The 27,336-nt window shown below is 31.1% G+C and overlaps 1 protein-coding gene across 3 annotated transcripts in view; it reads right to left on the reverse strand.

Annotated features, from left to right (window-relative positions):
- LOC127946327 (sodium channel protein type 4 subunit alpha) overlaps positions 1-27,336 on the reverse strand; it is a 144,433-nt gene continuing 117,097 nt past the window's right edge. For 2 of the 3 annotated variants that reach the window (XM_052542827.1, XM_052542826.1), the window contains 10 exons: positions 25,819-25,973; positions 21,846-22,019; positions 18,751-18,873; positions 18,329-18,451; positions 12,346-12,618; positions 9,317-9,370; positions 9,086-9,223; positions 8,901-9,005; positions 8,115-8,385; positions 1-5,981 (listed from right to left, as the gene is read on the reverse strand). In XM_052542827.1, the coding sequence (XP_052398787.1) occupies positions 4,750-5,981; positions 8,115-8,385; positions 8,901-9,005; positions 9,086-9,223; positions 9,317-9,370; positions 12,346-12,618; positions 18,329-18,451; positions 18,751-18,873; positions 21,846-22,019; positions 25,819-25,973 (2,648 nt within the window). In that variant the 3' untranslated portion in view covers positions 1-4,749. Of the gene's footprint in view, positions 5,982-8,114; positions 8,386-8,900; positions 9,006-9,081; positions 9,224-9,316; positions 9,371-12,345; positions 12,619-18,328; positions 18,452-18,750; positions 18,874-21,845; positions 22,020-25,818; positions 25,974-27,336 lie in introns of all 3 variants that reach the window. The other variant, XM_052542828.1, reaches the window with a different exon arrangement.

Raw genomic sequence — 27,336 nt, forward strand, 5'->3', positions numbered from 1 at the left:
ATGAATCCTATTGTTTATTTGATTATTGATATACATGGTGTTTCTAATTGGCAACAAAGAGTGACTGTTCCTCTACAACATCTCGTCCTCATGAAGGGAACCAGTTTTCCATCGACTCTGGATGTCGCTTCCAAACAAAGAGAAACGCTTGGAGAAAAGTCCCATTCTGCCGCATGCAAGTCCTAACAGTGTACAAAAGAAATCCTCCTTAATAAATGTTCAGATGTCGTCTCCGTCCTCAGACTCTGAGGATAAAGCAGGTCTCCAAAAACTGACCCAGGACCTGTTTGGTCATCTATACTGGCGTACGGATCCGGCTTTAAACCTGATCCCAGATCAGCGGCCGTCAAAATCTCCCAAAAGTTGATCATCATCATCATAAAAAAAAAAAAAATGTAAAATAAAAAACAGCAAGTAAATACAGCAAAGTCTACCATTATAAAATACACTTGCTTCAAGATAACTGATGTTTTTACATTACATACATGTATATATATATATTAATATATATATAAAGCATAGATAAAATATGCCTTTTATTTACCATATCTGACATATGCTCTTGTATTGCACAAATTGATGTTGTTTCGAAACAAACAGTAGATAGAAAAATTTCCCTGTGCTTACTTTGTGGGTGATAAAACACAAACTGCATGAATCACATCATATTCAGAAGATCAGCATCAATGCATGACAAGAAAAGAAAGACGATGGATGAAAGAGACGTGATATACACGGGATCCAATCAGAAGAGTTAATGACAGGATTTCAGCGCATCCTTCACTTGTGTTTGTTAATTAAATATTACAATTAATGTGATGCTTTCAGCGAGCGCTAATAGTTTGGTACGCTTAGCTTCATTTAACATGTTTTCATCCCACAGATTTCCCTTTAAATCATCTCTGAGTGTTGCAGCAAAAACCTTCTGAAATCCCGTCCGAAGCCTCCTTCGAATCTCACTTTCGAAAGATTTGAAATGTTGTGCATTTGCCTTTTTTATTGCATCTTTTGTTTTCTGAGGATGCAGCGAATATTACTTCATAACACCTGAACCTCAGCAGTCTTCATAGACAGCATTTATTAACTTATTGATGCTTAAAATTAAGATTTTTATATTTGAATTGCATATAAAATTTCCATGCAATTGAGTTTTAAACTAGTAATGTGATGAATATTTCATTTATCAAAACTTCTGCACAAAAAACTTCATATTTTATGAACTATTTGCACCATTTAAATAATCATATTTCCCAAAATGCATTTAGAATCTGAATAAATCTGTTCAGTGAAAACCATGTCAGTGAAAAATAAATGTGTAAAGATGATTAAATTCTATATTATTAATATATATTTATCAACTAGTTACTTCTGATTTCAAATAAACTCGAAATACACACAAACATAATCATGTTTAACCATTTGTATCCATTTGATTTATTTACATAATCATATTTTCAAAATAAATTTGCTTAGAATCATAAATAAGTCTCTAATCAAATAAAAAAAAAAAAAAAAAAATCTAAAAAAATGATACGGTTAAAATATGGCTAACCGTGCAACAAGCAATAATCATTTAGTTAAAATAAATATATAATTACAAAAAATATTTACAATTTGTTTTTCTACTCCAGACTTTTAATTGAATGTTGCCATTTCTTTGCAATTATTAGTAATTTATTTGAATGAATTAATAGAAATCTCTGAGTGTAAATGACTTCAAAGCCATTTTTTATGCATTACATCAACGTTAGTTTGTTCGTGTGAAAACTGTGCAATCTACAGAAAGTGCATAGAAATTTAAATGCAATTCAAACACAAATGTTTCAAAAGGTTCTGCCTCCTACAAAAAAAGACAGACCTAAAATGCACTGCAGAAATAGTGAAAAATGCATATATTGTCAAATCTAATGTCTTCTGTTTTTGTTCTTACCCACATTTTTCAAGTTGCAGTAACTAGAGCGTTCAGTGTCACCCTTAATAGGCAGCTGCCTATGTAGACTCACTAGGGCTTTATAATATGCATCACGACTCGTTCTGCAGTCCTCAGAAAGACTCTTTGGCTTTGTTGGATGAGGAAAGAGAAGTGAGCTGAATAGAAGGAGGCCGAAGTCACAGCAAATCTGCCGCGCTTCCACGACAAAAGAGCCGTCCGAAAACATCACGTCAATAAGCCAAACCACGGCCCCGCAACGGAAAAGCATGCATGAGCACATCTCATAAACACCAACACAAAACCTTCAGAGAAATGTATGGCTCCTCTCCTGTGCAAATAGAGTTTGACCAAAGGCATTTCATCACACACAGTCCAGATGTTGCTAATTATGTCCAGAAATAACTCGCTCCTCTGTGTTTTTATTTGTGTTTCCATTTGGAGCCATTATTATTTTTCGCTTCAAGACAACATGAAACTGCATTTGCAACCCAGTTTACTTCTGTAATGTGAGTAAAACACAATGATTGGATGGTTTAATTGATCACATCAGCATTAAATGAAAGTATTTCAAACGATTATTGAAATAAACCTTTGTTTGTTTGTTTATAATATCTTTTTTTTTTCAGGTAAATGTGTGTTCTGTTAAAACCCAAATTAGATGAGTAATATTTATTATATTTAAGCTTTTGCCAATGGATGCCATATTTAAACTGATGCAAATTAAATAAAATCTTTCGAAGTTGCAAATAAAGTTTATTGGAGTACATTTAATAATTAAAACTCTTTCAATTTTTCTACATACTTTAAAGTTACTTGCATGTTCTTTGTAATATTTATGTGAAATTTAAATGCTAAAATTTTCGAATCCGTTTTCTCCCCCAGTGCAAGGAATATTTGATCTGTGCAATCATTAAAATTGTAAATAATAAATAATTTGTCGATAAATAGTAATAATTTCTAAAATCATTCTTAAAGAATTCGCAAATGCATTTCAAATTAACCCAGAAACTCAGTTTTTTAATAACAAACTTCAATGTATTATACCGAGTTATACCGGTCATTTCGAAACAATTTTCATGGGATTTTTCGCTCACAGCCTCATTTTCATCAAATTAATTATGACATCCAGCCTAAATAAGGTCCAAAACATCAAGTTCAAGTGTTCAAATGTAATGCAAACAAACTTCGATCTGAGAAGATACAGTATAATAAATGCTTCGCATCTGCGCCCTTTAGTGAGGCTATGTCAGAATAATTGCATTAGCAATTAACCGAGCGTGAGTCTATTTTAGCCTCTGTGGGTTTTTAAGCCTGTAAATGTAGTTTGCACAGGTCGAGTATTAGATTTCCTGTAAATAAAGCTGTGTTGAGTCATCTGTGTAAATGTACAGTGACATTTGATGCTTATTTACAGTTCAACAGCGTTTTAGAAACACACTTGTGCATTGAAGGTAATGAATGTTCAGGATTTAAAAAGAGGTTATTGGTGTATTAAAGCAGCCTTATGTAAAAAAAAAATACATTTAATTTGAAGGTTTGCTTGCATCTCAATTAATTTAGAGGAACTAGTAATAACATTGTAATATTGTAGTAATAACATTGATTATCAAATCGGACTATTCCCTTGTAGTTTCATACAATATATTTTGTACCACTAACATACAGACATTTTTATGATACATTGCAGAATGTTTTGTTTAGATGTCTTTTTTTTTTATCTCTATGAATTAGTACTTTTTACTGTGATTTCCTGATAGAAACCACCATAAGCGAATATGTGTCAAAGCACGCCAATGGAACGGTTTGCGTTTGATGCTATTTATGGTGTTATGCGAACGATTTACAAAAACCAAAACAAATGCATGAAGAAAGATGAATTATAAACACAGGATTTAGTTCTAGCAGGCACACTTGGGATCTATTGCTACATAAAACAGCCCTTCATCAAACCTGCCAACCCGAGATAGAAAAACACATGTGCTATAATCTTCACTAGTCATATAAGCCACAGTTACAGCTGGAGGCCGTTACAGTAGAAACTTTGACACGTTTTCAATTCCAATAAGTATCATTAAGGTTATTCCTAAATGTAGCAAATTATTGCTGAACGTACTGTGTGCAAAACAATTATTCTCAGTGATCTTGTTACCCCTCCGTACCATGCAGTTTCCACATGCAAAATAAATACTTCACAAGAGAAACAAAAGTGTGGTGCATTTGAAAGGGAGCATGTGCAATAGTTCGCTAGACAGGTTTTAAGCAAGTGACCATTTCTTGTGCATGTCTGATTGTCTTTTACTAGTCTCGATATCTGCACTTTGTGATGGCATTGAGCGAAACGTCATAAGAAATGGCAAAACAAACAAAAAAGTGCAAATACTCAGGCTAAAACACTGCCCTTTCATTGCTAAAGAAAGAGGTAATCATCATGCTTTCAAAAATGGCGTGAAGTATGAACCTAAGACAAGACTGGTAACATTTACATGGTTGCACCGCTACGATTCTTCTAAATTATCTCAAATCTTAAAAGGAATCACGCTGTGTTAAGTAAGACCTTTAATGAACTTACGGTCAGGCCGACGCTTTGATTAAAATGTGTTGCTTTCAGTCTAATATACGATGATTACATCCTCTATAACTGCGACTACGGATCTCATCCATGCATTCAAACTGTGAAGGTGTGACACTTTCCCCTTGTATATCCAAACAAACAAAACAAGAGAAATAAGAGTTAGTCTACAAAAGCCTTTGTCGCACAACCGCAGGATTTTGTGTCTATGTTACATTCGGTAAACAAAAGGAAAAGACGTCCGTCGTCACAGAAACGTCTCGCGATCTCTGTCTGACAAAGGTTCGCTGAGGTCCGTGTTCGCGGCGTCTGGGATTAGAGCGTGAAAAAGCTCGGTAGTCGCTCGCGTGACGCTGTCGTACGAAGGTGGAGACGAAGCAGCCGAGTGCGTTTCCGTAACTTCGTCCTCGGCGCCGTAGTTCTCCATTATCATCGCAACTATAAGTCCTTCGTTCTCTGGCGAACTGTCGCCGTCTTTGTCGGCGTCGGTCATGTTAAGATGACGATAAAGTAGCGAGGCTTGTTTTAGCTGACGCCGCATTAGATGCCTCCGATACGAGCGCTGGATCATGACGGCGGAAACTTCCTCTTGCTTGCGCCGAAGTGTCGTCGTGATCGGTTCGTAGGAGATCTTGGATGGGTTCGCCATCATGAACTTCTCTTCCATTTGTTGCTTTAAAGCGTCCATTTCGTCCGACTCTCCAAGAACACGTTTGGTGAACGCGAAGAGGATATCCAAACAATGGATCTTGTCGCCGCTCACCATCGGAAGGTCCATGGAAATCAGTTTGATTTTGTTGGGTTTGGTGATGCGCAGCGGCTCGGAAAGTGAGTCGGCGAAATCTGAGAGTTTGGCGTATTCGATAAACTGCGTCGCTTCCTGATCGAACTTCTCCCAGACTTCGTAAAACATCTCGAAGTCGTCCTCGCTCAGCGGCTCTGTGCTCTCCTCGGTGGCCACGCTGAAGTTCTCCAATATAATCGCGATGTACATGTTGACCACGATGAGAAACGAAATAATAATGTAGGTTACGAAGAACGTTATCCCCACTGAAGGATTCCCGCAGTTTCCGCGAACGTTCGTCCCGGTGTGAGGAACATCCGGGTCGCACTCCTCCGGAGAGTTGTTGAGGATTGGACTGAGTAGATTGTCCCATCCGGCGGACGTTGTGATCTGGAAGAGACAGATCATGCTGTTTCCGAAGGTTTCGAAGTTGAACATATCGTCGATGCCGGCTTGCCTCTTGACGTAAGCGAAGTTGGCCATGCCAAAGATAGCGTAGATGAACATGACGAGGAACAGCAGGAGGCCGATGTTGAACAACGCCGGAAGAGACATCATTAAAGCAAAAAGCAACGTCCGGATTCCTTTGGCGCCGCGGATGAGGCGAAGGATTCTTCCGATTCGAGCCAAGCGGATTACGCGGAAGAGTGTGGGCGAGACGAAGTACTTCTCGATGATGTCTGCGAGAACGATACCTGAAACGAGAAAGAGACACAGAGTTCTCACAAACACAAAGTTAAAAGAACATCTTAATACTGCTCTTTTACATAAAACAAAACCAACCATCATGGGGAACAAAGAGTACGTTTTTTAAGTATAGAAAGAAATGAGTGTGGATTTAATGCAGAGTAACATTATTTACTGAAATAACAATCTAAAAAATTAAAAACCTTTTTCAGCTAGTTGCCAACAATGTTTTTTTATTTGTTTTTTTTTAGCATTAAGATACTAGTAGTATACCGAGTACATTTTTATTCATATATTTATTAATATTTTATTTGTGTGTTTTTGTTTTTGTTGTTTGTGTTTCTTTTTTCATTTTTATTTTAGTTTTAGTTTTAATAATTTTAAAGTTATTTAAAAGTTATTTTTGGTCTTAGTTTACTATAATAATCCTGGTTCCCAAGACAACTTTATGTATGAAAAAAAAGAAGTATATATAAAATATTATATAGAATATAAATTAGAAGCTAAATCTAATTCAAAATATTAATATAAACCACGATAGTGATACTAATACAATAACACTAAAACAGTGTTAAAAATTACATGAATCATGTAATTCAATATAGTAAAGTTTGACATTAAGTTGAATAATTTACATCGCTGGATGTTATCTTTTTACTAAAAACAATAAATATTTCGCAACTTACATCTTACCTCACACTCTATCTCTGTTAAAACTTAATCGTGAACACTAATTTGCGCTTTTTTCTCTATGAACTGTAAATCTCACCTCCTTTTGATTCAGTATGCTGTATCAATCATTGTGACATTGAAAATAAACAAAAGTATCTTTTTTTGTAATCCTAACAATAAACAGAACCGCATCAAGAACATCAAATACTGGAGCGGAGTTGCTTTTGAGAGCTGAGAAACAGTTGTTTCATGGAAAAGAATTATGAGAAGATACTTTTTGTTTCCCATGAAAAAATGAACAGCATGTGGTTTCGCGAAAACATCAAATATTCATTTGAGTTAATGACCACCAGAATCCAGACACCATATTTCGACTAGACCAATTACTGACTATAACCAGCCTTGATTTATTGAAGAGTCTGTACCACTTAAGAGTTAAATGGCTGGTTTTTACATTTGCGACGGCGCGTCTTTATGCTTTTAACCTTGCTTTGATACAGAGAAGAAGAAGGGGGTGGGTGCACAAAACCACGTCAGGCTTTTAGCTCATACTGAAAACTCAATCACTGGCCAATCACCGGAGCTGACAGCCTTGATTGCCCAAACTACCTTCACCTTAAACCATCTCCCCTTTTCTCCAGGACGGCCGCTCTCTGCACTTGTTAACCCCTCAGGTCTTCCTCTTTCTCTCATCTGGGGTCTATTCTCAAAATCCCCTTTTCTTTGTCACTGTCGCTGAAGCTTCGGCTGTTTATTTATTATTAGGTGAAGTGCTACAAATTTACATTGAATGTCTTTAGACCTTGGTATTTAATGCCACACGGTAAAGCTACTGTATCTTACAAAGAGAGACATTACACAGTTTAATCTATGATTTAATGGGACTGGCTGCCTCATGCAGATAAAATATGTTATTATATAAGAGTATAATATACATTATATATTATTGCATATAAAAAAAATTTTTTTTTCACGACAACCACACTTTTTCAGGCTACTAGTTAAAATACATATTAGATTGAAAAAGTACACAAAACATAAATAAATGTATAGAAAATCTTAATTAAAATACAGATCAGACTTAAAAAGTATATATATAAAAGTATATATATAAAAGTTAATATATATATATATATATATATATATATATATATATATATATATATATATATATATATATATATATATTTAAAAAATAAATGTAAATTTTGTTTAATTATATTTAAAAATAATTTAAATGTCAATTTTAACTAAGTTGAGCAAGCATGGGTGAAATAAAAATTGTATAAAATTAATTATAGTTATATAAAAACTAATAATAAAATGTATTAAAATACTTTTTTATCAAATATTTTCTATGCATCTGTGAATATTTATATTAAATATATAAATAAATATTTAAAGGGTTTTATTGATTAGTAGTATTAACAGTACTTTAATTAACAGTATTTACAGTATTAACCCCTTACCCACAATGGAGAGGATGACAACTACGAAGTCGAAGATGTTCCAGCTGACGGTGAAGAAGTAGCAGCGCAGTGCGATGAGTTTGATGATGCACTCGGTGGTGAAGATGACGATGAAGGCCAGGTTGACGTAGTAAAGGATGACCTCGAGGCTGGGAGACTGTTCGTCCGTCTCCACCATCATCGTCACCATGTTCAGGATGATCAGCAGCATTATGATGATGTCGAAGGCTTGTTTGGACACCAAGTCGAAGAAGAATCCTTGGATCGAGTTCTGAGAAGAAAACAATCCTTGTACTTTTGTCTTAGCATGAGTATAAACAGCTGTATCATCTGCATACATCTGAACCTGGACCTCTGGACAAACTGTAGGCAGATCATTAATGTATAAACTGACAACAAAATTGGTCCAAGAACCGACCCCTGTGGGACTCCAATATTACAGTCAAGAAACGGTGAGCATGCATCATTACATTTCCATCCATGTTGATGTATTAGTAGAAAAATTCAACCTTGATCATTCAGTTAAAAGAATATTATTATTAACGGTACCAAAAGCCTTTTTTAAATCAGGGAAAACAGCACCAAGAACACCTCCCCTATCAAGACTCGATTTAATTTGTTCAACAAAATAACAGTTTGCGGTCTCCGTAGAGTGATGTACCCTAAATCCAAGCTACATATGATGTAATGAAACAAGACCAAGATTTAAATGCTATACTTACTGATTCAAAACAACATTTTCAATTACTTTAGAAACAACTAGCTCATTCTGCACCGAAAACTCACAGTAGGCCTAGGGATGGGTTTCTGAGGTTTCTTGGTTCCCAGTTTCTTCATGGCGTTATAATATTTCTTCTGTTCTTCTGTCATGAAGATGTCCTGTCCTCCTAAGTACAGAGATACTCTTCTCTTATTATTACCATCACATTCACACCATTCATGCTCGTTATTACTTTGGTTTAAATACTTATCTTTCGCTTCTGTTGGTTGAAATTGTCAATGATGACACCGATGAAGAGATTGAGCGTGAAGAAGGAGCCGAAGATGATGAAGATGACGAAGTACAGGTACATGTACAGGCTGTTCTCTTTAATGGGCTGCTCTTCCACCTGTTTCAGTAGATTATAGACTATGGAATTACCAAACAATACGTTTGTATGGGATCCAATGTGGTTTAATGAACTTAAAACGATTTTACTTACAGATCGTGAGTCGACCGCGGCGTACATGATCTCCATCCAGCCCTTGAACGTGGCCTTGATAAGATAAAAATGCATATGTTACATGAGAACATGAGCTCCATAGTTTGTAATATTCACTTAAAATCAGTTCAGATGTCAGGATTGTGAAACAGCACAAAAGGAGTAAAATATAATATAAAACTGAAATATATAGTCATATATAGACATTTAAAAACAAAAAACAAACAAAGAAACATTAAATACTAAAACGTCAATCTGAAAAAAAAAAACTTAAATATAACTTACATTTAATTAATGGGGAAATTAAATGGAGAAATTAAAACTATATACATGTAAAAAAAAAAAAAAAAAAAACACTACCTAATAAGAAAAGTTAATCTGTAAAAAACTTTATTAAATAAATAACTTAATGAAATAATTAATAAAATGTAAAAAAAGAATAGAGCAAATATTGATAAAAACTATGCTAAAAAAAATTTAACGATAACTTAAAAATGATGAACGTCAACCTGTAAAAATATAAAACTAATAATAATATAAAAATGCATCCGTAAAAAAATACTAATAAATACTAATAAAAATAATAATTACTAATTAAAAATGACTACAAAAAATGGCAAACGTTTATTGTAAAAAAAACTGAAATAAAATTGTAACTAATCAATAACTAACATTGACAGAAGTCACTTAAAAATTACTAAAATAACTAAAACCAAAATAAAAAGTAATTAAAACTATATTGATTTATTAAAAAAAAACAGTAATTACTAAAAATGACAAAAGACAGTCGAATAAACTTAATAAAATAGTTAAAACCGAAATAAAAATGAATAAAAGTTGTACAGATTTATAGAAATAGTAGCTGATAAAAATATAGTAAATCTGTAAAAACAAAACAAAATAAAAAAAACGTATTCAAATAACTAAAAATAAAATAAAATAAAACATTTTACCTCATGAAATGATTTTAATTGAATAAATGAAAAATAAATTATAATTATTTTTTTTAATCCGGTACACTTAGTTTTTTCAACATAAAAATAAAACAAACAAGGAGAATTACAACAAAAAATTCAGAATTAAAAATATAGTATTTTTCTGTTTTCTTTTTTAAAAGAAAAAGCCACAAATAATTATTAAGAATAAGATTTAAATAAAAAATTAAAATGAATTAAATAAAATAATAAAATAAAAAACAAAAATAGCTAATTTAAGTAGCGACTGGGCAAATCTGGACTTTCTGTGAATGAAGCTGGAAGAACTGATGAATGAATGAATGAATCAAGCGATCAATCAATCAATGGAGGAGGCCCGCTTTCAAAGCAGTGAGTGCCAGAAATCACTACGGTTGGTCTTTTCACCGTAGTTAGCAGTAATTACATTACTATTACAAGATGTACATAAAAGTTTTGTTTTGGATGAAGTCACAAGAAAGTGATGGAAAGGAGCTAAGTGACTTGTTGCTAGGTTACCGCATCAACTAAGTTAAACTGAAGAATGAATGCGTTCGCTCTTGCTGAGCACAAACTTCAGGATAATGGAAGCAGCGGCGGCTAAAAATAACGCTCTCCGACTCGCTCTCGGACAGACGGAGGTGGGCAGCGGCGGAAGAAAACCAGCGGCGGGAAGGAAACGAGCGAGAAACTAAAGCTGAAGCTCAGCAGCTGAAGCAGTGCCACAAACACATGTGCAGATATCTGAGCTACGCAAAATGAGTTTCAGGAGAAAATGGCCCCAAATTCTAATAAAAAATCTACAATTATAAATGTAATATTTTAATATTTATTTATTGTATTATCTTATATATATATATATATATATATATATAAAGATAATACAATATATAAACATTAAAATAAAATAATAAAATATGCTTACTTAAATATAAGATTTATTTATATTGAATTGCATATAAAGTATACAGTAAAACATATATATATATATATAAATTCGAACAAATTAGATTTTTTTTTTTTATTTTGGCCCCAAATTCTAATTTAAATAAATATATTAAAATAATAAAATATTAATGCCTACATTTGCTTATTAATTTTACTTCTTTATATATATATATATATATATATATATATATATATATATATATATATATATATATATAAAATATGCAAAAATATCCTATTTGTCCTAAAATATGTCTTCATTTTTTATTTTATTTCATTTTTTTATGGTTTTAGTTTTAGTTAATGATAATGATAAAACGATAATTAGTGGAAGTTGCTATTTTCTACTAGCTGCTTAAATGAAAAAAATAAAAATGAATAATAATAATATCAAATATAATTAAATAAAATATTAATGCTTAAATTTAAGGTTTTTTCGAACTGCATATATAGTTTCCAGTATGTCCTTTTCTTTATATATATATATATATATATATATATATATATATATATATATATATATATATATATATATATATATATATAAATAATTCTGTTTTTAGGAGCATTAAAAATTATTTTCACATGCCCTCAAGTTCTAATAAAATTAAAAAATGAATAAATAAATAGAAATGCAACTGTAAACGCATCAATTATGAGCATTACAATTATTATTACCAATATGGAACAAATAACACATACAAAATGTAATCTAAAATTAAAATTAAATATCAATACCTAAATTTAAGATTAATTTAAAATGCGTATAAAGTTTATAAACTAATAAATTACCACCATTAGATAAAAAATAAATAATAATAAATAGTCAATGTTTAGTAAGTTTATAAACTTATACATTATTATATTAGCCAATCATACATAAATGAAACAGGTCAGATTACCATTAGATGGAAAATAATAATAATAATAAATAGTCAATGTTTGTTCTTAACTACTTACATCTATTTGGTTTTAATTGAAGTGTCATATTCTCACAGTGCACTCATTTAAATGGATTTGAATCAGGTGAAAACAACTGAATAGTATGAACATGGTTCAGATGGAAAGCTGCAACACAAAGTGTGATTAGTTTGTGAGGAACATGGAGGAACAGAAGCGGATGCTCACCACCTGCAGCAGAGCGAGGTACCCAGCGCCCACGTTATCGAAGTTAACCTTGACTTTGCTCCAGTAATACTGCGTGCTGTTCATCTCCAGACACTCGCTCTTGTTGTTGATGAAGGAGGCGTTGAAGATGAAGCCGGTGCGGTTGACACAGCGGCCGAACTTCCCGGCGAACAGATTGACTCCCATGATGCTGAAGATGAGCCAGAAGATGAGACACACCAGCAGCACGTTCATGATGGACGGGATCGCCCCGATCAGAGCGTTCACCACCACCTGGTTACGACGGAGACACAGCATCCGTCACATCACTGACCGAGAGAGAGAGCGTGCGTGATTTATGAACGGCCTTTGGCGACTGGCATTTATGCACAAACTCCTGATAACGTACAGCGAATGTCAACGCACTTTAAATGTCATTCATAAAACATGAACATTATTAAAAGCTGAACTCTACCGGATCAAATGCATCGGGGAAGTACGGGTTAAACACATGCCTATAGGTCACGCTTCACCCCAACATCAAAAAACAAATGCATGAATCTGTTTTAGGAGCAATGCATATATAGACTTTGATATTTAACCAATAAATAATATACATATTTTCACTACTACTACTATTTATTAATATGCATGCACACACACACACACACACATGTAATATATATATATATATATATATATATATATATATGTGTGTGTGTGTGTGTGTGTGTGTGTGTATATTACGTGTGTGTGTTTGCGCATTAAAATCTATAAATGGAGATTATTTAAATAATAATATATTAATGCATACATAATTTTCAATCTAATTGCAACTTATAATGTAATGTGATTCATATTTGTCAGCCAAACATAAATGAAACTAACTAACTAACTAACTAAAAATTAAAAAGGTATCATTTATTTTTAACTATTTGTTTTTATTTGATTTTATTTAAATAATTATTAATATTATTTAGGTACTTTTATTAAATTAAATTAAAATTAAATTAAATTAAATTAAATTAAATTAAATTAAATTAAATTAATTTTTTTATTTTATTAAATTAAATTAAATTAAATTAAATTAAATTAAATTAAATTAAATTAAATTAAATTAAATTAAATATAAATTAAATATAAATTATGTAATTTAATTTTTTTTATTTGATTTTAATAATTATTATTTAATTTTTTTTAGGTACTTTAATTTAATTTAATTTAATTTAATTTAATAATAAAATGCACATGGTTAGTTTATGAATTTGTTTATGCTAAAAGTGTGTAATCAAATAAATAAATCTTAAATTTAGGCATTAATATTTCTAAATATGTTATTTTTGTATTAGTTAAAAAAAGGATATCACATATATACATACTATATATATATCATTTTTAAATAAATCAGATGTTGTTTTGATGCAGGTCTGAGAGAGACAGCTCTTTCTGGATGTCACTGTAAAGCGGCGTGACGTTTAATCTGATCTACGGCCAGTGGACGGGGAATTCCTCGCCTCTCCTCGCTCTCACTGAGCGAACGAAACTAAAGCAGAGCTGTTGACTTCAGTCAGGACAGAACTGCAGACGCACAGAGATCACAAACACAACACTACATCAGCACTAATGCACTTACATTTCTCAAGACACTTCAGGCACAAATACTGTCTGTCATACACTTTCAGTTTCAGACTCGTGAAAGAAAACATCCAAAACACATTTTATTTTATTATTTTTAAATTAGTAGCTGTTTAGTGGAAAGACAACATCCAAAATAGACTTTTTAGTTTCTTTAATTATTATATTTATTATTATTTTTAGTTACAGTTACTTTAGTAGTTTATTTCATTTACTTTAGTTTCAAATCTAAAACTGAGACCATAATACAATTAATTTTTTTAAATTAAAATACATTTGAACTGAAATGAACGAAATCTGACATTTTTCATTTTAATTTAGTAAAAAAATTATAAAAAAAACAAATAATAATAAAAATATTAAAATAACAATAAATAGATAAATAAATAATAATAAAATAACTGAGAACTATAAACATATATTAAAAAAGAAAAAAACAGACAACAAATTACTAAAACTTTAACAAAATTTGAAATAAATAAAAGCAAATATAAAAATAAAAATGAATTCGAAATCTTATTAAAATTATAAAAATATATCAATGCATCAGAAAAGTGCATACTTATAAAAAATATAAATATGCATATAATAATATGTATATTATATAATTATAAAAATGACATTTAACTCATAAAAAATAAAAATAATAATGAAATTAAAATAAAAACAGAAAATGAACAAAAAAATATATTTTCTTTTTATTATAATTATTTATTATACTAATAATAACTCAGTACTTGCATTTAAAACTAAAAGATTTTAATTCAGTTTTTATGCAATGTTCAGATTAATGTTCTGGAAATTAGTGCAGATGTAATTAAATAACGCCTCATTTGGATATTTAAACACTATTTCAGAATAGTTTTTTTAATGTATCTGTGATTCTCAATGCCTTAAATCTCCTCTGGCTGAAATATCACTGTATAAATGATCAAATGAATATGTGATCGTGGTGTTGTCTGGTGTGTGTGTGTGAGGATGAGGAGGAGATGAAGATAACACTGAGTTTGTGAGCGATGGAGAACACACACGTGCTAACAGCGTTTCTGACATTCAATTATCCAGAATACTGATGGTGTTTCCCAGAACACTGCTTCATCATCCGCCGCTTTCTGCTCATTTAATAATCTACTGTACACACACACACACACACACACACACACACACACACCACGCTAACACCCTGTAATACTGACAGCAAATCAAACACGTTGCACAAATACATGCAACTGCAGGAAAAAGAAGATAACACTGGACGCCAGAAAAAGTCCTCCAAATGAGCTTTTAATTATAATACATTCACATCTACTTATCATTTATTTATTTGATAAAGTTTAATATTATCCATCAATGAAAAATCTACTTCGGAGTATTTTAATTATAAAAACACATTCAGATAAATAATTAGTATAAGTGATACTTTAATCATAATACAATTTGAATGATATATTTCATTCTTATTTGTATTTTATAATTTTTAATATTATTTATAAATTTCTAATATATTATATATATATATTAATTATAACACATTTATATTTAGTTCTAGTTTTTATTCTTTTGTTTTAAATATTTTCCATTGGTGAAACATCTAAATATCACCTTATTATGTGATATTTTAATTAAAATAAATGTATATTTAATTTTATATTTTTATTCTTATAAATATTTTATTAGTTTTAATATCATCTATCGGTGGAAATCTACTCAAAGGGTCACTCTATTAATTATCATACATTTATTAATATTTTAGATATTGTATTTTTACATTTATTTTCTTTTTTTGTGTTTTATTAATTTTATAAATTTTAATATGATCCATGAAAATCTACCTGTACATCACTGTATTATGTAATATTTTTGTTACAATAAATGTATGTGTAGTTATATGTTTTATTCGTTATTTAATTAAAATCCAATTAAGATTTCACTTTATATATATATATATATTTTTTCTTTTTTTTTACATTTATGGGTTATTTGACTAAATGATCCCATTGATTCACAGCGTAATACTGAAAAGTGTTTTCCATTTCCCGTGTAAAGCCTCCAGCAGTTAATGAGACGTCACCTTTCAGAGTCTGACTGCAGGAAGATTAAACGGATCAGACTTGATTAAACAGAAGAGCATGAGAATATGAGCATTAATGCTGTAAACCCAGCGCAGTGTTAGTGGAGTTACTGTCGGATCGATGGGGAGAAATACACCAACACAAACAAAACCAGGACTTTACTTCAATCTGATGAAAACACGTCACATTTCACACTAGAAATCAAGCTTTTCTTAATTAACCTCTTTTTTTTCTTTCTTTTTTTTAAGGACTATTATGATTTTTTGTTGCAGAATTATTTAAATCACAATTAAACGTTTTTCCCACAGTTTCATTTTATATATTCTCATTAAATTCACATTAATGTAAAAAAATAAAACAAAAAAAAATGCATTGATATCAGCAGAAATAAAAGGGAGTACAAAAATACTCTCTATATATATTTAGAAAAAAAAGTTTTTTTTAACCATTATTGTTATAAGAATTTGGTATAAGATGTGATAATAAATATATATATTCCTCAAAATCAGAATCAAAATATTTTGAGCTGAAATGTGACATCAACATCGTTTCAGATCACTGATATTTCTTTATATGCCATTAATAAGATTTTAATGAACTGTTCAAGCAATCAAACAGCAGATTTAAGACAGTAACCGGGGTTAAACCAGTCTAAGATGGTCTGGGTTGATGGTTTTAGAGGGTTCTGGATGCTTCTTAAACTCTTCAAAATTAAGATTCTTTATTGGCTTTTACTGGTTTCATGAAGAACCTTAACATCCATCGAACCTTTCAACTGCACAAAAAAAAAAAAAAAGATTCTTTAGATTTTTAAAATGTTCCTCATACCAAAACATTTACTTATTTATTTATTTATTTATTTATTTTAAGGAACTGTTCACTCGATGGTTCTTTAGGGAACAAAAATTGGTTCTTCCAAAAAAAGAATTTAATAATAATTGCCCAAAGCATCATTCAGTGAAAAGTTCTTTGAAGAACCATCTTTTCTTAGTGTGAAGAACATTTTAATAATCTTAAGAACCCTCTTCCAATACAATGATCATTTTGTGCAGGTTGAAAGGTTTAATTGATGTTAAAGGTTCTTCATAGAACCATAAACCAAAAAAGGCTCTCTATTGGCTTCTCGTGGTTCCATGAAGAACAGTTTACATCTATTGAATCTTCCCAGGTTCTAAATAGTGGAGAAATGTTCTTCAGATAATTAAATGTTCCTCACACCAAGAAAATGGTTCTCCTAATGGTTCTTTGGGAAACCAAAAAGGGTTCTACACTCTTAAAAATAATTCTAATGTATTAATTAATTTTTAATGAGGCCATAGAAGAACCACTTTTGGTTCCTTAAAGCACCTTTCAGTGAACAGCTCTTCTTTCCTGGTCTGAAGAACTTTTTAATGTTCTAAAGAAACATTTGTGCAATGAAAGGTTTTCATAGATGTTAAAGGTTCTTCATTAGAACAATCAATGCCAATACACTCCTAAAAATAAAGGGTCTTTATTGGCATCTGTGGTTCCATGAAGAACCTTTGAATCTTTCCAGGTTCTTTAGAGTGAAAAGAGGTTCTTTAGATCATTGTGTTTTTCACAAAAGAAAATAATGGTTCTTTTTAGAACTGATCACTAAAGGTTCTCCAGGGAACCCAAAATGGTTCTTCTATAGAACAGCTACAGAACACCCCTACTGAAGCTTTTATTTTAAAAATTGATTTCTTAAAAGAACCATCTTTGCCTAGTGTGAGGAACATTTTAATAAATCAAAGAACCTGTTTTGAAAGGTTCTTCATGAAACCATCAATGCTAGTACAAATAAAGGCTCTCGATTGGCTGATTCTACTGGTTCCGTGAGGAACCTTTAACGTCCATGGAACATTCCCAGGTTCTTTATAATGGAAAAAAAAGCTATTTAGATCAATACATTTTCTTCACATGAAGAAAACAATGGTTCTTTTAAGAATTGATTACTAAAGGTTCTTTAGGGAACCAAAAATGGTTCTACGGTATCAGTGTAAGAACCCCTTTTGAAGCTTTATTTTTAAAAGTGTAAAAACTTTTGGAACTTTTCCATTTATCAAAAGTTCTTTAAAGTGGAAAAAGGTTTAAAACGTTCCGCTTCGTTCACTGAAAAGTTCTTAGGGGAACCAAAAATGCATTAAAACATTAAGAGCATAAGACCATAAAACCACCACAGACTGGTTTAAAAAGTCTTGAGAAGATTCTAATCTCTCCCTGAAAAAATACTCAGCCGAAAATCGCTCGTTGAACCTGTTGCACTGACAGACAGAGAGACGAGTGTATCTTACCCTCATGCCTTCAAACCGGGACAGTGCTCTCAGCGGTCTGAGGGCTCTAAGCGTTCGGAGAGATTTGATGGCAGAAAAGTCCGAGTAGCCCAGCGTGTTTGCTACAAGGCTTACGATAGACACCTGAGTGACAGAGAGCCGAGGAGAAAGAGAAGACAGAAATGCAGCGTTAGGAAAGCAGTAACATCACACCTGCTACAGTCCTGCGGAAGGAAACGACGCGTCAGACTGCAGCGCTAGGAGGAAAATCAGGGGTTAATCGTCTGGTTCTGGAGACCTGTTAAGGAGGAATGCTGTTTTAAGCACCAGTGGTGGTTGTTTCATCCCTCCTCTGTGACCTGAGAAGGAGAGGTTTAGAAGGACAGCTGTTTATTGAGTCAGATGTTTTCTTCGGTGGCGGGCCCGAGTCAAGCGGCTCTTACCCTCATCCCGGCAAAACGAGATACAGCGCGGAGAGGCCGGAGCGCCCGGAACGTCCGCAGAACCCGCATAGAGCCAATCTGATCATAACTGACCACACGTGCCACCAGACCAATCACTGACACCTGCATGAAGCGAATTATAGCTCGTTTAGTTTCTGTGAAGTTCATAAGTTCCTCATCAATCAAATGGGATTGGTGTGTTCACGTCTTTAAAAATGTAAAAAGTAAATGCATTTCATGTGGGTTTAGAAGCTTTAGAAGTACTTGATCTTATTCATTATAAATAATAAAATCTCATAATTTTATTCATATTAATCAAATGAAAAAAAAAAAAAACTTTCAGTGCAGAAGTAAATGCATTAAACAATTAAAAATTAAAAAAGTAATGATGTAATTCATCATAAATATTATAATAATATATAATATAATAATAACATATCAAATACAATTTCACATTGTACAAATATTAAATTCCAAAAATTATATAATATATATTTATATGTGTGTGTGTGTGTAATCACATAAAAAATATTGCAATATTCATATTATTCATGTTAATCACATGTTTTGTTCATGTTCCAGTCAGTCTTAATAATTAAAAACAAAAACAAAACAAAAAATCAATGATTTCAATGCCAAACTAAAAAGTGCATTTAGATGCATTTATAATAAATTATTTATTTAAGTCTCATTTATTATAAATACTGGAATCTCAAATTTCATATTATTTATAATAATCAATGGTGCAGTCATATATATATATATATATATATATATATATATATATATATATATATAAATATAAAGTGCAAAGTATATGCATTTAATGTGCATTTAACAGCTTTAAAAATCCTTAATGTAATTTATTATAAATAATACAATGAAATTAATATTAACCAAAACTTAATGGCTTACTCTAAATAATATCCACTCATATTTTAAATATTTTTCACTAATAAGTAAATTAAATAAATTGTTTCATATTATTCATATAAATAAAACTGGCATTGTTGTATTACAGTCAATCTTTGAAAAAAAAAATATATTTTGATTTCATAGCAAAGTCTATTAAAAGTACTCAATGTAATTTATTCTAAATATTAAAATTTGACTTTTATCCAAAGTGAATTATACAGCATTTCATACATAATTTTTCATGCATCTTCTGGGAATCAAACCCATGACCGTTGTATAAGCTACAGGAATTTAACATACTTCTGTGCTTTTAAATACATATTTTAAGCACTTTTTACATCATCTCATCAAGCATCAATAAATTGCATAACATGAAGTCTAATCTGAAGAGACTGTATTCGATCAGTATTTCATGCTGCAGTGAAGGTGGAGGTGAAGTGTGTAATTTCTGCAACACTTGCATCAGCAAACAGATTACAACATCAAAAATAATTACACACTTCACCTTTCACATCACAACTTCACAGTCTCCTGCAGTCCTGAATGCACAGCTCTCTTAACCTTCTCTTTTATTCTCATCGAACGGAGTCACAAAAATAAACCTCACATCCATATAAAAGCACAGATCAGTTACACAGCACAACCTGGACAGTGATGCAGTCGTGGTTGTTTTGGCCCTTCGGTCACACATGAATGACATTATTAAATGATGAACAGATGAATGATCTGCTTAAAAATATAGTGTGTAAGCTTAGAAAAATAGACTAATGAGGGAAAATACAATAGTTATTGCCTGCTAACATGATCCTGTTAATATTTGTATATAGTTCAACATATGCACAGCAGACATACATTTTTCATGCATAAATGTTTTCAACCCTCTTTTGTATTTTTAGGGGATTTAAATAGACTAGTTGTGATCCATTCAATGGCTGTTAATCCTTTTCGAGCATAGAAAATAAAACATAAAAATGAAATTTCCAACTAAAACTGTTGTAATTATTATAATTTTTTTTTACATTTGATATGATGTACATTTTTCCACAAAATTGTGGCAAAATAAAAATAAAAATCATAAATTTCAGGTCTCCATTTTTTAACTAATATATATACATTGTTTTTCTTAGTTTAATGGAGTTTTTTTTCACAAGAATTAATTATTTTAGTTTACTGCATCATAATTTTATGTTTAATTCAGTGTGTTGCCTTTTCTTTGGCATTTTGCATTTTCTAAGTGTTTTTTTTAAGTATATCCTACAGCATTTTTTTTCAGTATAGGTTCTTTTTGTATCAGAATTAAACCAACAATTAAACATATGCACAAATACAAACTTAGCAAGACTAGCATGTCGCTAGCATGTTACTAGCATGTTCCTACTATGATTAGCATGTTGCTAGCATGTTTCTAGCATGATTAACATGTTGCTAGTATGTCGCTAGCATGTTGCTAGCATGTTTCTACCATGATTAGCATGTTGTTAGTATGTCACTAACATGTTTCTAGCATGATTATCATGCAACTAGCATGTTTCTAGCATGATTAGCATGTTGCTAGTATGTCGCTAACATGTTTCTATCATGATTATCATGCAACTATATATATATATATATATACATATATACATACATATATACTATATATATATATATATATATATATATATATATATATATATATATATATATATCGTGTTTTTTTTGTTTAATGGAGTTTTTTAACAAGAATTAACTATTGTAGTTTTCTGCATCATAATTTTATGTTTAATTCAGTGTGTTGCCTTTGCTTCGGCATTTAGCATTTTCTAAGTGTTTTTTTTTTTTTTTTTGTAAGTAAATCCTAAAGCATTTTTTTTTCAGTAAAGGTTCTTATTGTATCAGAATTAAACCAAACATATGCACAAATACCAACAAATACTGAGATAAAGGGCCAGAACAAACAGCACTGTATCACTGGACGGAATCTGCAGCTCAACAACAGCAAAACAATATGATATAACAATTATGAATGATCATCTTTTAATGTTACTGATGAAATACAGATGATTTGATTATTCTACAACAGAAAAGTTGCTCATTCAATCTTTCAGGGATTTTAAATGTTTTATAATGAAGCACTTCTGCTGTTATTAATTTGCTGCACTTTGCAATCAAACGCTGGGAAAGTAAATTGATGCACTTACGTCCACAATGAGGAAGTCCAGCCAGCACCAGTAGTTGGTGAAGTACTTCCTGAAACCGTAGGCGATCCACTTCAGACCCATTTCCAAGATGAAGATGTAGGTGAAGATCTTGTCTGCGTATTCAAGCACCACTTTGACCACTTTCCTTTGTTCAATGTAAATGTCTTCAAATGCCTTTAAACAGAAAGACACAGAAGCAGCAGTGTGTTAACAAACCACACGTCCAGAACAAGCTGAGGAAGACTTCTGAAGACATCCAGCACTTCATTTACATTCATGTTATTAACACAATCAACAGTCAACTGAATGAGGACGGGCTGGGACAATCTACAGGAATATGATGGAAAAGCAGCAGGAACATTTTATTAAAGTGATGTTTAGATTATAATGTGCCATATTATAAAGAAATGAAGTAATTAAGGTTTAGATTAATGGTGTTTTAGTATCACTGAGATACTATTATCAGGGTTAACTAAAACTAATACCTTAAAAAAAAAAAAAAAAAAAAAAAATACTTAAACTAAAATAAACGTAATTGGAAAAAAATAATTTAAAAACAATAAAAAATAAAATAAAATAGAAATAAAATAAAATATTTTTATTTCAGTTAATTACTAAAGCAACATTTACCAAATCAAACATAATTTAGTTTAAACTGATGTACCAAAATAACTTTAGTTTTAGTGCATCTACAATTTGTTTTTTTTTTGTTTTTTGCTGATTTTTATAAAAATTTTAGTTTTTAGCTACTTTAAACTAAAACTAAAAGAAAGATTCTGTATCAGACAATTTGATGAAAAACGAAAAAAAAAATGCATTTATTTATTTATTATTTATTTCAATAAACATTTATTTATTTCAAGTAATGAAATATTTTTTTATGTTAGTTAACTATAATAACCCTTATTTGGATCATTTGTATTTTAATATAGTATAACTAAACTAACAATTATATTTTTTTATTAATATTCACATTTTTATTTTTATGTCTTCCATTTTTATTTTTATGGTAGTTAGTTTTATTTTTTTTGTTTTCATTTTTTATGTATACATATATTATATCAGTTAACATTTAAGTATATAAATATATATTTTTAAAATGGTTTTATGGTTTTAATTTTAGTTAACTAAAACATGAAAATGAGAAATGGCATTTTGTTGGTTTTAGTTTGGTTTTAGTTAACTATAGTAACCCTGGTTTGGACCACTGTTAGGATGAGTAAATGATGAATTTCAATTCCTGGATGATCTACTTCCTCTTTATTAAGCATCCAGACTGTTTGTCTGAGCGGTTCTACTCTACTGCACATATGTGCACCGATGTCCAGCCGAACATCTGCGTCCACCGGACTCGCCGCTGGTTTTTGCAGCTTATGCTGTTTCTCATTTTCTGCTTACTTTCTGTTTTCATGTGTAATCATTCAAGTGCACGTCTGAGAGAACAGCTGCCTGCTGAAGCTGCTGGTAAATGCCACTAAAATACCAGCCGGTCTGCACACACCTGGCACCCGGCCGCAAGACAGAGCTCTGACATTAGCCCTTCTCTGTGATTCACACACGCTGGACTCTGATCTTTAAGGAAATGCACAGACTTATATAATATTATGCAGTGGGAATATGTTTTTCGCTCTGGCATTTACTGTTTTCTGTCTTGCATAATCTCACAAAGAGTCAACACAAAAACAATTTGGCGTCTTCCTGGTCTTATTACGCATGATTCATTGGTGCATGTTATTATTAATGAAAACAAACAATTCTCTTTGTAATTTTTTTTTTTTATCCTCGAGACACTGTTCACTACCTAATCAACTGCTAATATATAAAAGGTCATGCTTTATATTTTTTATGTCAAGTTGTGGTAAAGATTATATTGCAATACAAATGGATTATGAAAGTATTTCATGTTGCGTTTAACACAATAACCTTCATTAAAGCTGCGGTAGGTAACTTTGACTCTCTAGCGGTTAATAAACAGGACTGCTTGCATCTTGCGGAAGAACATTGTAGCCGGAACTACTTCTTTCTGCATTTTACTGATGAATAGAAAGTTCAAAAGAAAAACATTTATTACATTTTTTTTACTACATTATGCATGTATTTAGTTGCACTGTTGAGCAAAAGAATGCATCCTTGGTGCATAAAAGCATTAATGTATTTAGAAAAAAATAATGATCCCCAATTATGACATAATGATCCAATTCAATAAAAATGTTCAGTGATGTATTAATGAAAATTACTCACCATGAAACGTAAAGACCAATAACTGCTTTAAAAAGCAATAAAACACAAAATCTCTGGCAACAAATCAATAGTGGTGTTAATTTAGCACTAACAGTGGCTGTATGAAAGAATGAGTAAGACTTGGATTATTTCTCAACACGGCTAACAGCCTGTGGCACGTGTTGATGTAGATTAGTGTCATCTGACATCTGCACATTTGCTTCTGTTGACCAGTCAGCAGGCCGTCAGCCGCCACAGGCCAGCTAGCAGGAAGTGAGCTGCCACTTCCTGCCTTTCACACACTGATAGAGACAGCTACTGTGCTTGGTTTAAAGTCAATGCTGTCATAAAGGTCAGTGAAGCAAGCTAATGCACAAGAAAGACGTCTTTACTGAGACACTACAAGCAAAACATTGCTTTATCAAGCACTGCTCAAGATTGTGATTTTGCTTCCAAAACATGTCTTCTTTCAGACTAATGGAAAGAAAACAGCCAACATACTAATTTAAGTGTTTATTTTAGTATAATTAAGTATAAATTAGAAAATATGATAGTTTTAATTAATATTTTGAATTAAATTCCATTTCTCTTAATACTAGTTAACGTTTTAGTAATGTAGTTGTTTTTGGCCATTTTTTCTATATAGTCTATATAGTATTCATTAATTTTTATTTTAGTTATTTTAGTATATCAAGTTAAACTAAATTAAAATGAAAAAAGATAAATATTGCCTTGGAAACTAGGTGAAATTAAATTTTATATACATATATTATTTCAGTAACTATGTTTTTTATTTCAAATAATTTTTTATGGCTTTAGTTTTAGGAAACTATAATAACCCTGGTTTGGACCAACTTTTGGATGAGTAAATGATGAATTGTCATTTTTGGATGATATATTTCTTTAAGTTTCCCTCTTTATTAAGTGTCCGGACTTTTAAGTGTTTATTTTATTGCACTTTATCTATTCGCGTCTGTAAATTTCAATTACAACACATTTTTTAAAAGTTTTATCTCCACTTCATCATCACGTACACACACCAAAACTTAGAGTTTTATTCCTCTCTATATTTTGAAGGAATTTACTGAGGGATTTGTTCATATATAATTCACACTGATTTATACTGCATTTTATTTCTGAATACATGGTGAAAATGCATACTTTTTAAAAGCTGTGAGTTTTATCTCCACTTCATCATCACTTACAAACACCAAAACTTACAGTTTTATTCCTCTCTATATTCTGAAGATTTTTACTGTGGGGTTTGTTGATTTATCATTCACCTTATTTTATACAGCACTTTATTCCTAAAAACAAAGCGATAATGTATTTTTCATGTCTGTTTACAGTATTTTGTAATTTATGGAGTGATAAAAATAGATATCGAAAATCCCCTCAGTAAAAATATTTAACATTAATATGCCAGTAAAATCAAATAAAAAATCTGAACCTGTCTTTTTCCAATGTTCAGATTAATCTCTGGAAAGGTTCGCAAATTAGTGCACATTTAATTTGATCATGTCCTATTTGTGTGAACATAACATTTTAGAACCCTTTTAAAACAAAGCAATTGTCTTTATATACTGTGATTAATAAACGGGGAAAGTATGTGTTATCTGTTAGTTAAAATTTTCACCTGTAGTCTCTTGCCTTAAGCTACAAATCCTACTACTGTGACTGACCTCAATGCAACAAGTTGCGCAAACAAGTTTTAACATTCATCACAAACTAAAAATGTCAGATAAATGCTCACCAGTGCTCCACTGCTGAGGAGGATCATGAAGATGATGAAGGACTCAAACCAGCTGTGCTCCACTATCTGATAACAGGTCTTCCTCAGATGCCACCAGGCTCGACCCAGACCCTCGGACGTGTTGATATCACAGCACTTAAAGCGATGCACACAAACTGGAAAACAAAAACAGTAAAGATTAACGATTTATAATTGGGTCAATGCAACAAAAATTTTCCAATATGATGAAAACATGTTTTAAAACGGTTTTTTTTTAATTATTTTAGATTGTTATCGTTTTGAATATTTTTATACCATATTCAACAAAAGTTCTTATTGAATAACTCCAAAATCAAGTGCACTGGTTAAAAATAAATAAAATGTTAAATAAACAATATAACTAAATAATAAAATAAAAAATATAGAAAATGTGTATGTGTATGTGTGTGTGTGTGTGTGTAACTCTACAAAGCAAAAATAAACACGTACAAATATCATGATTTTTTTTATATATATATATAATTATGTGTGAGTGTCTAGAGGGGTCATTGCTATGAAATTATTTCCTTTTTGTTGATTTTTTTTCTTTATCATACTAAATATTACACTGATAAAATTTCCACCAATTGACTTAAAAATGTAAGTATTATCCACTTTATAGTACTTAAATAATTTCTACTTAAATTACATTAAACCAACTTAAAAAAGAAAGTTACATTTCTTGTAACTTTTAAAAATGTGAAATTGTTCAACTTATTTTTGATTAATATAAAAACAAATTGAAATGACGTACAGATCATACATATTTACAGTGTAACATTTTAAAACAAAACTTCATTTTTAATAATTATAATAATAATGAATATGCCAAGCTACAGTAGGTAGACATCCAAAACGCCCCATTCTACCTCCGCCGCGGCGTCTGTAAAGTGCATTTGCAGCCTTTGACCACTGAGTGGCGCTTTAACCACAAGTTATCAAACAAGCACATTTTCGCAAATAGACGTCAGTTTTGCCTCTCTGATGTGTTACATTTGATGGATTCAGTCACGGAAAATGAAAGAAAAACACTTTTAATTTTAGTTAAAATTTCATAAATTTAATATTTAATATTCACAAATGAAAGTTTGGTATTTATAAAGTTATGTGCATTTCTTAGAACGAATTCAAGTAGGATTCTGTGCTTATATTTTCTAAGCTACATGGTATTAAACCATATTTTAGATTTGACACATTTAAAAGGGGTGTGCAGTATTATTCATATTATATGAATTATGTGTTATATTATTCAAAAGAAATTGTGGTTTACTTTGCATCGGAGCATTAAAAGTGGTAGCCTATTTTAGGGGGTAGGCTACATGGATTAATATGCAAAATGTCAATATTTTCATATATTATGCCTATTTTTTTTTTATTTATATTTTAAAAACAACATGCATTTTTGCTATTCGTTACCTGTCCTTTATTTTGACAGATAACTTTTTGGGGAAAAGACATTTGTCTGTACACTGATTAAGAAATTGTTGCATTTTTAGTAAA

This window comes from Carassius gibelio, chromosome A24 (assembly GCF_023724105.1).
Source record: "Carassius gibelio isolate Cgi1373 ecotype wild population from Czech Republic chromosome A24, carGib1.2-hapl.c, whole genome shotgun sequence".
Classification (NCBI taxonomy): Eukaryota; Metazoa; Chordata; class Actinopteri; order Cypriniformes; family Cyprinidae; genus Carassius; species Carassius gibelio.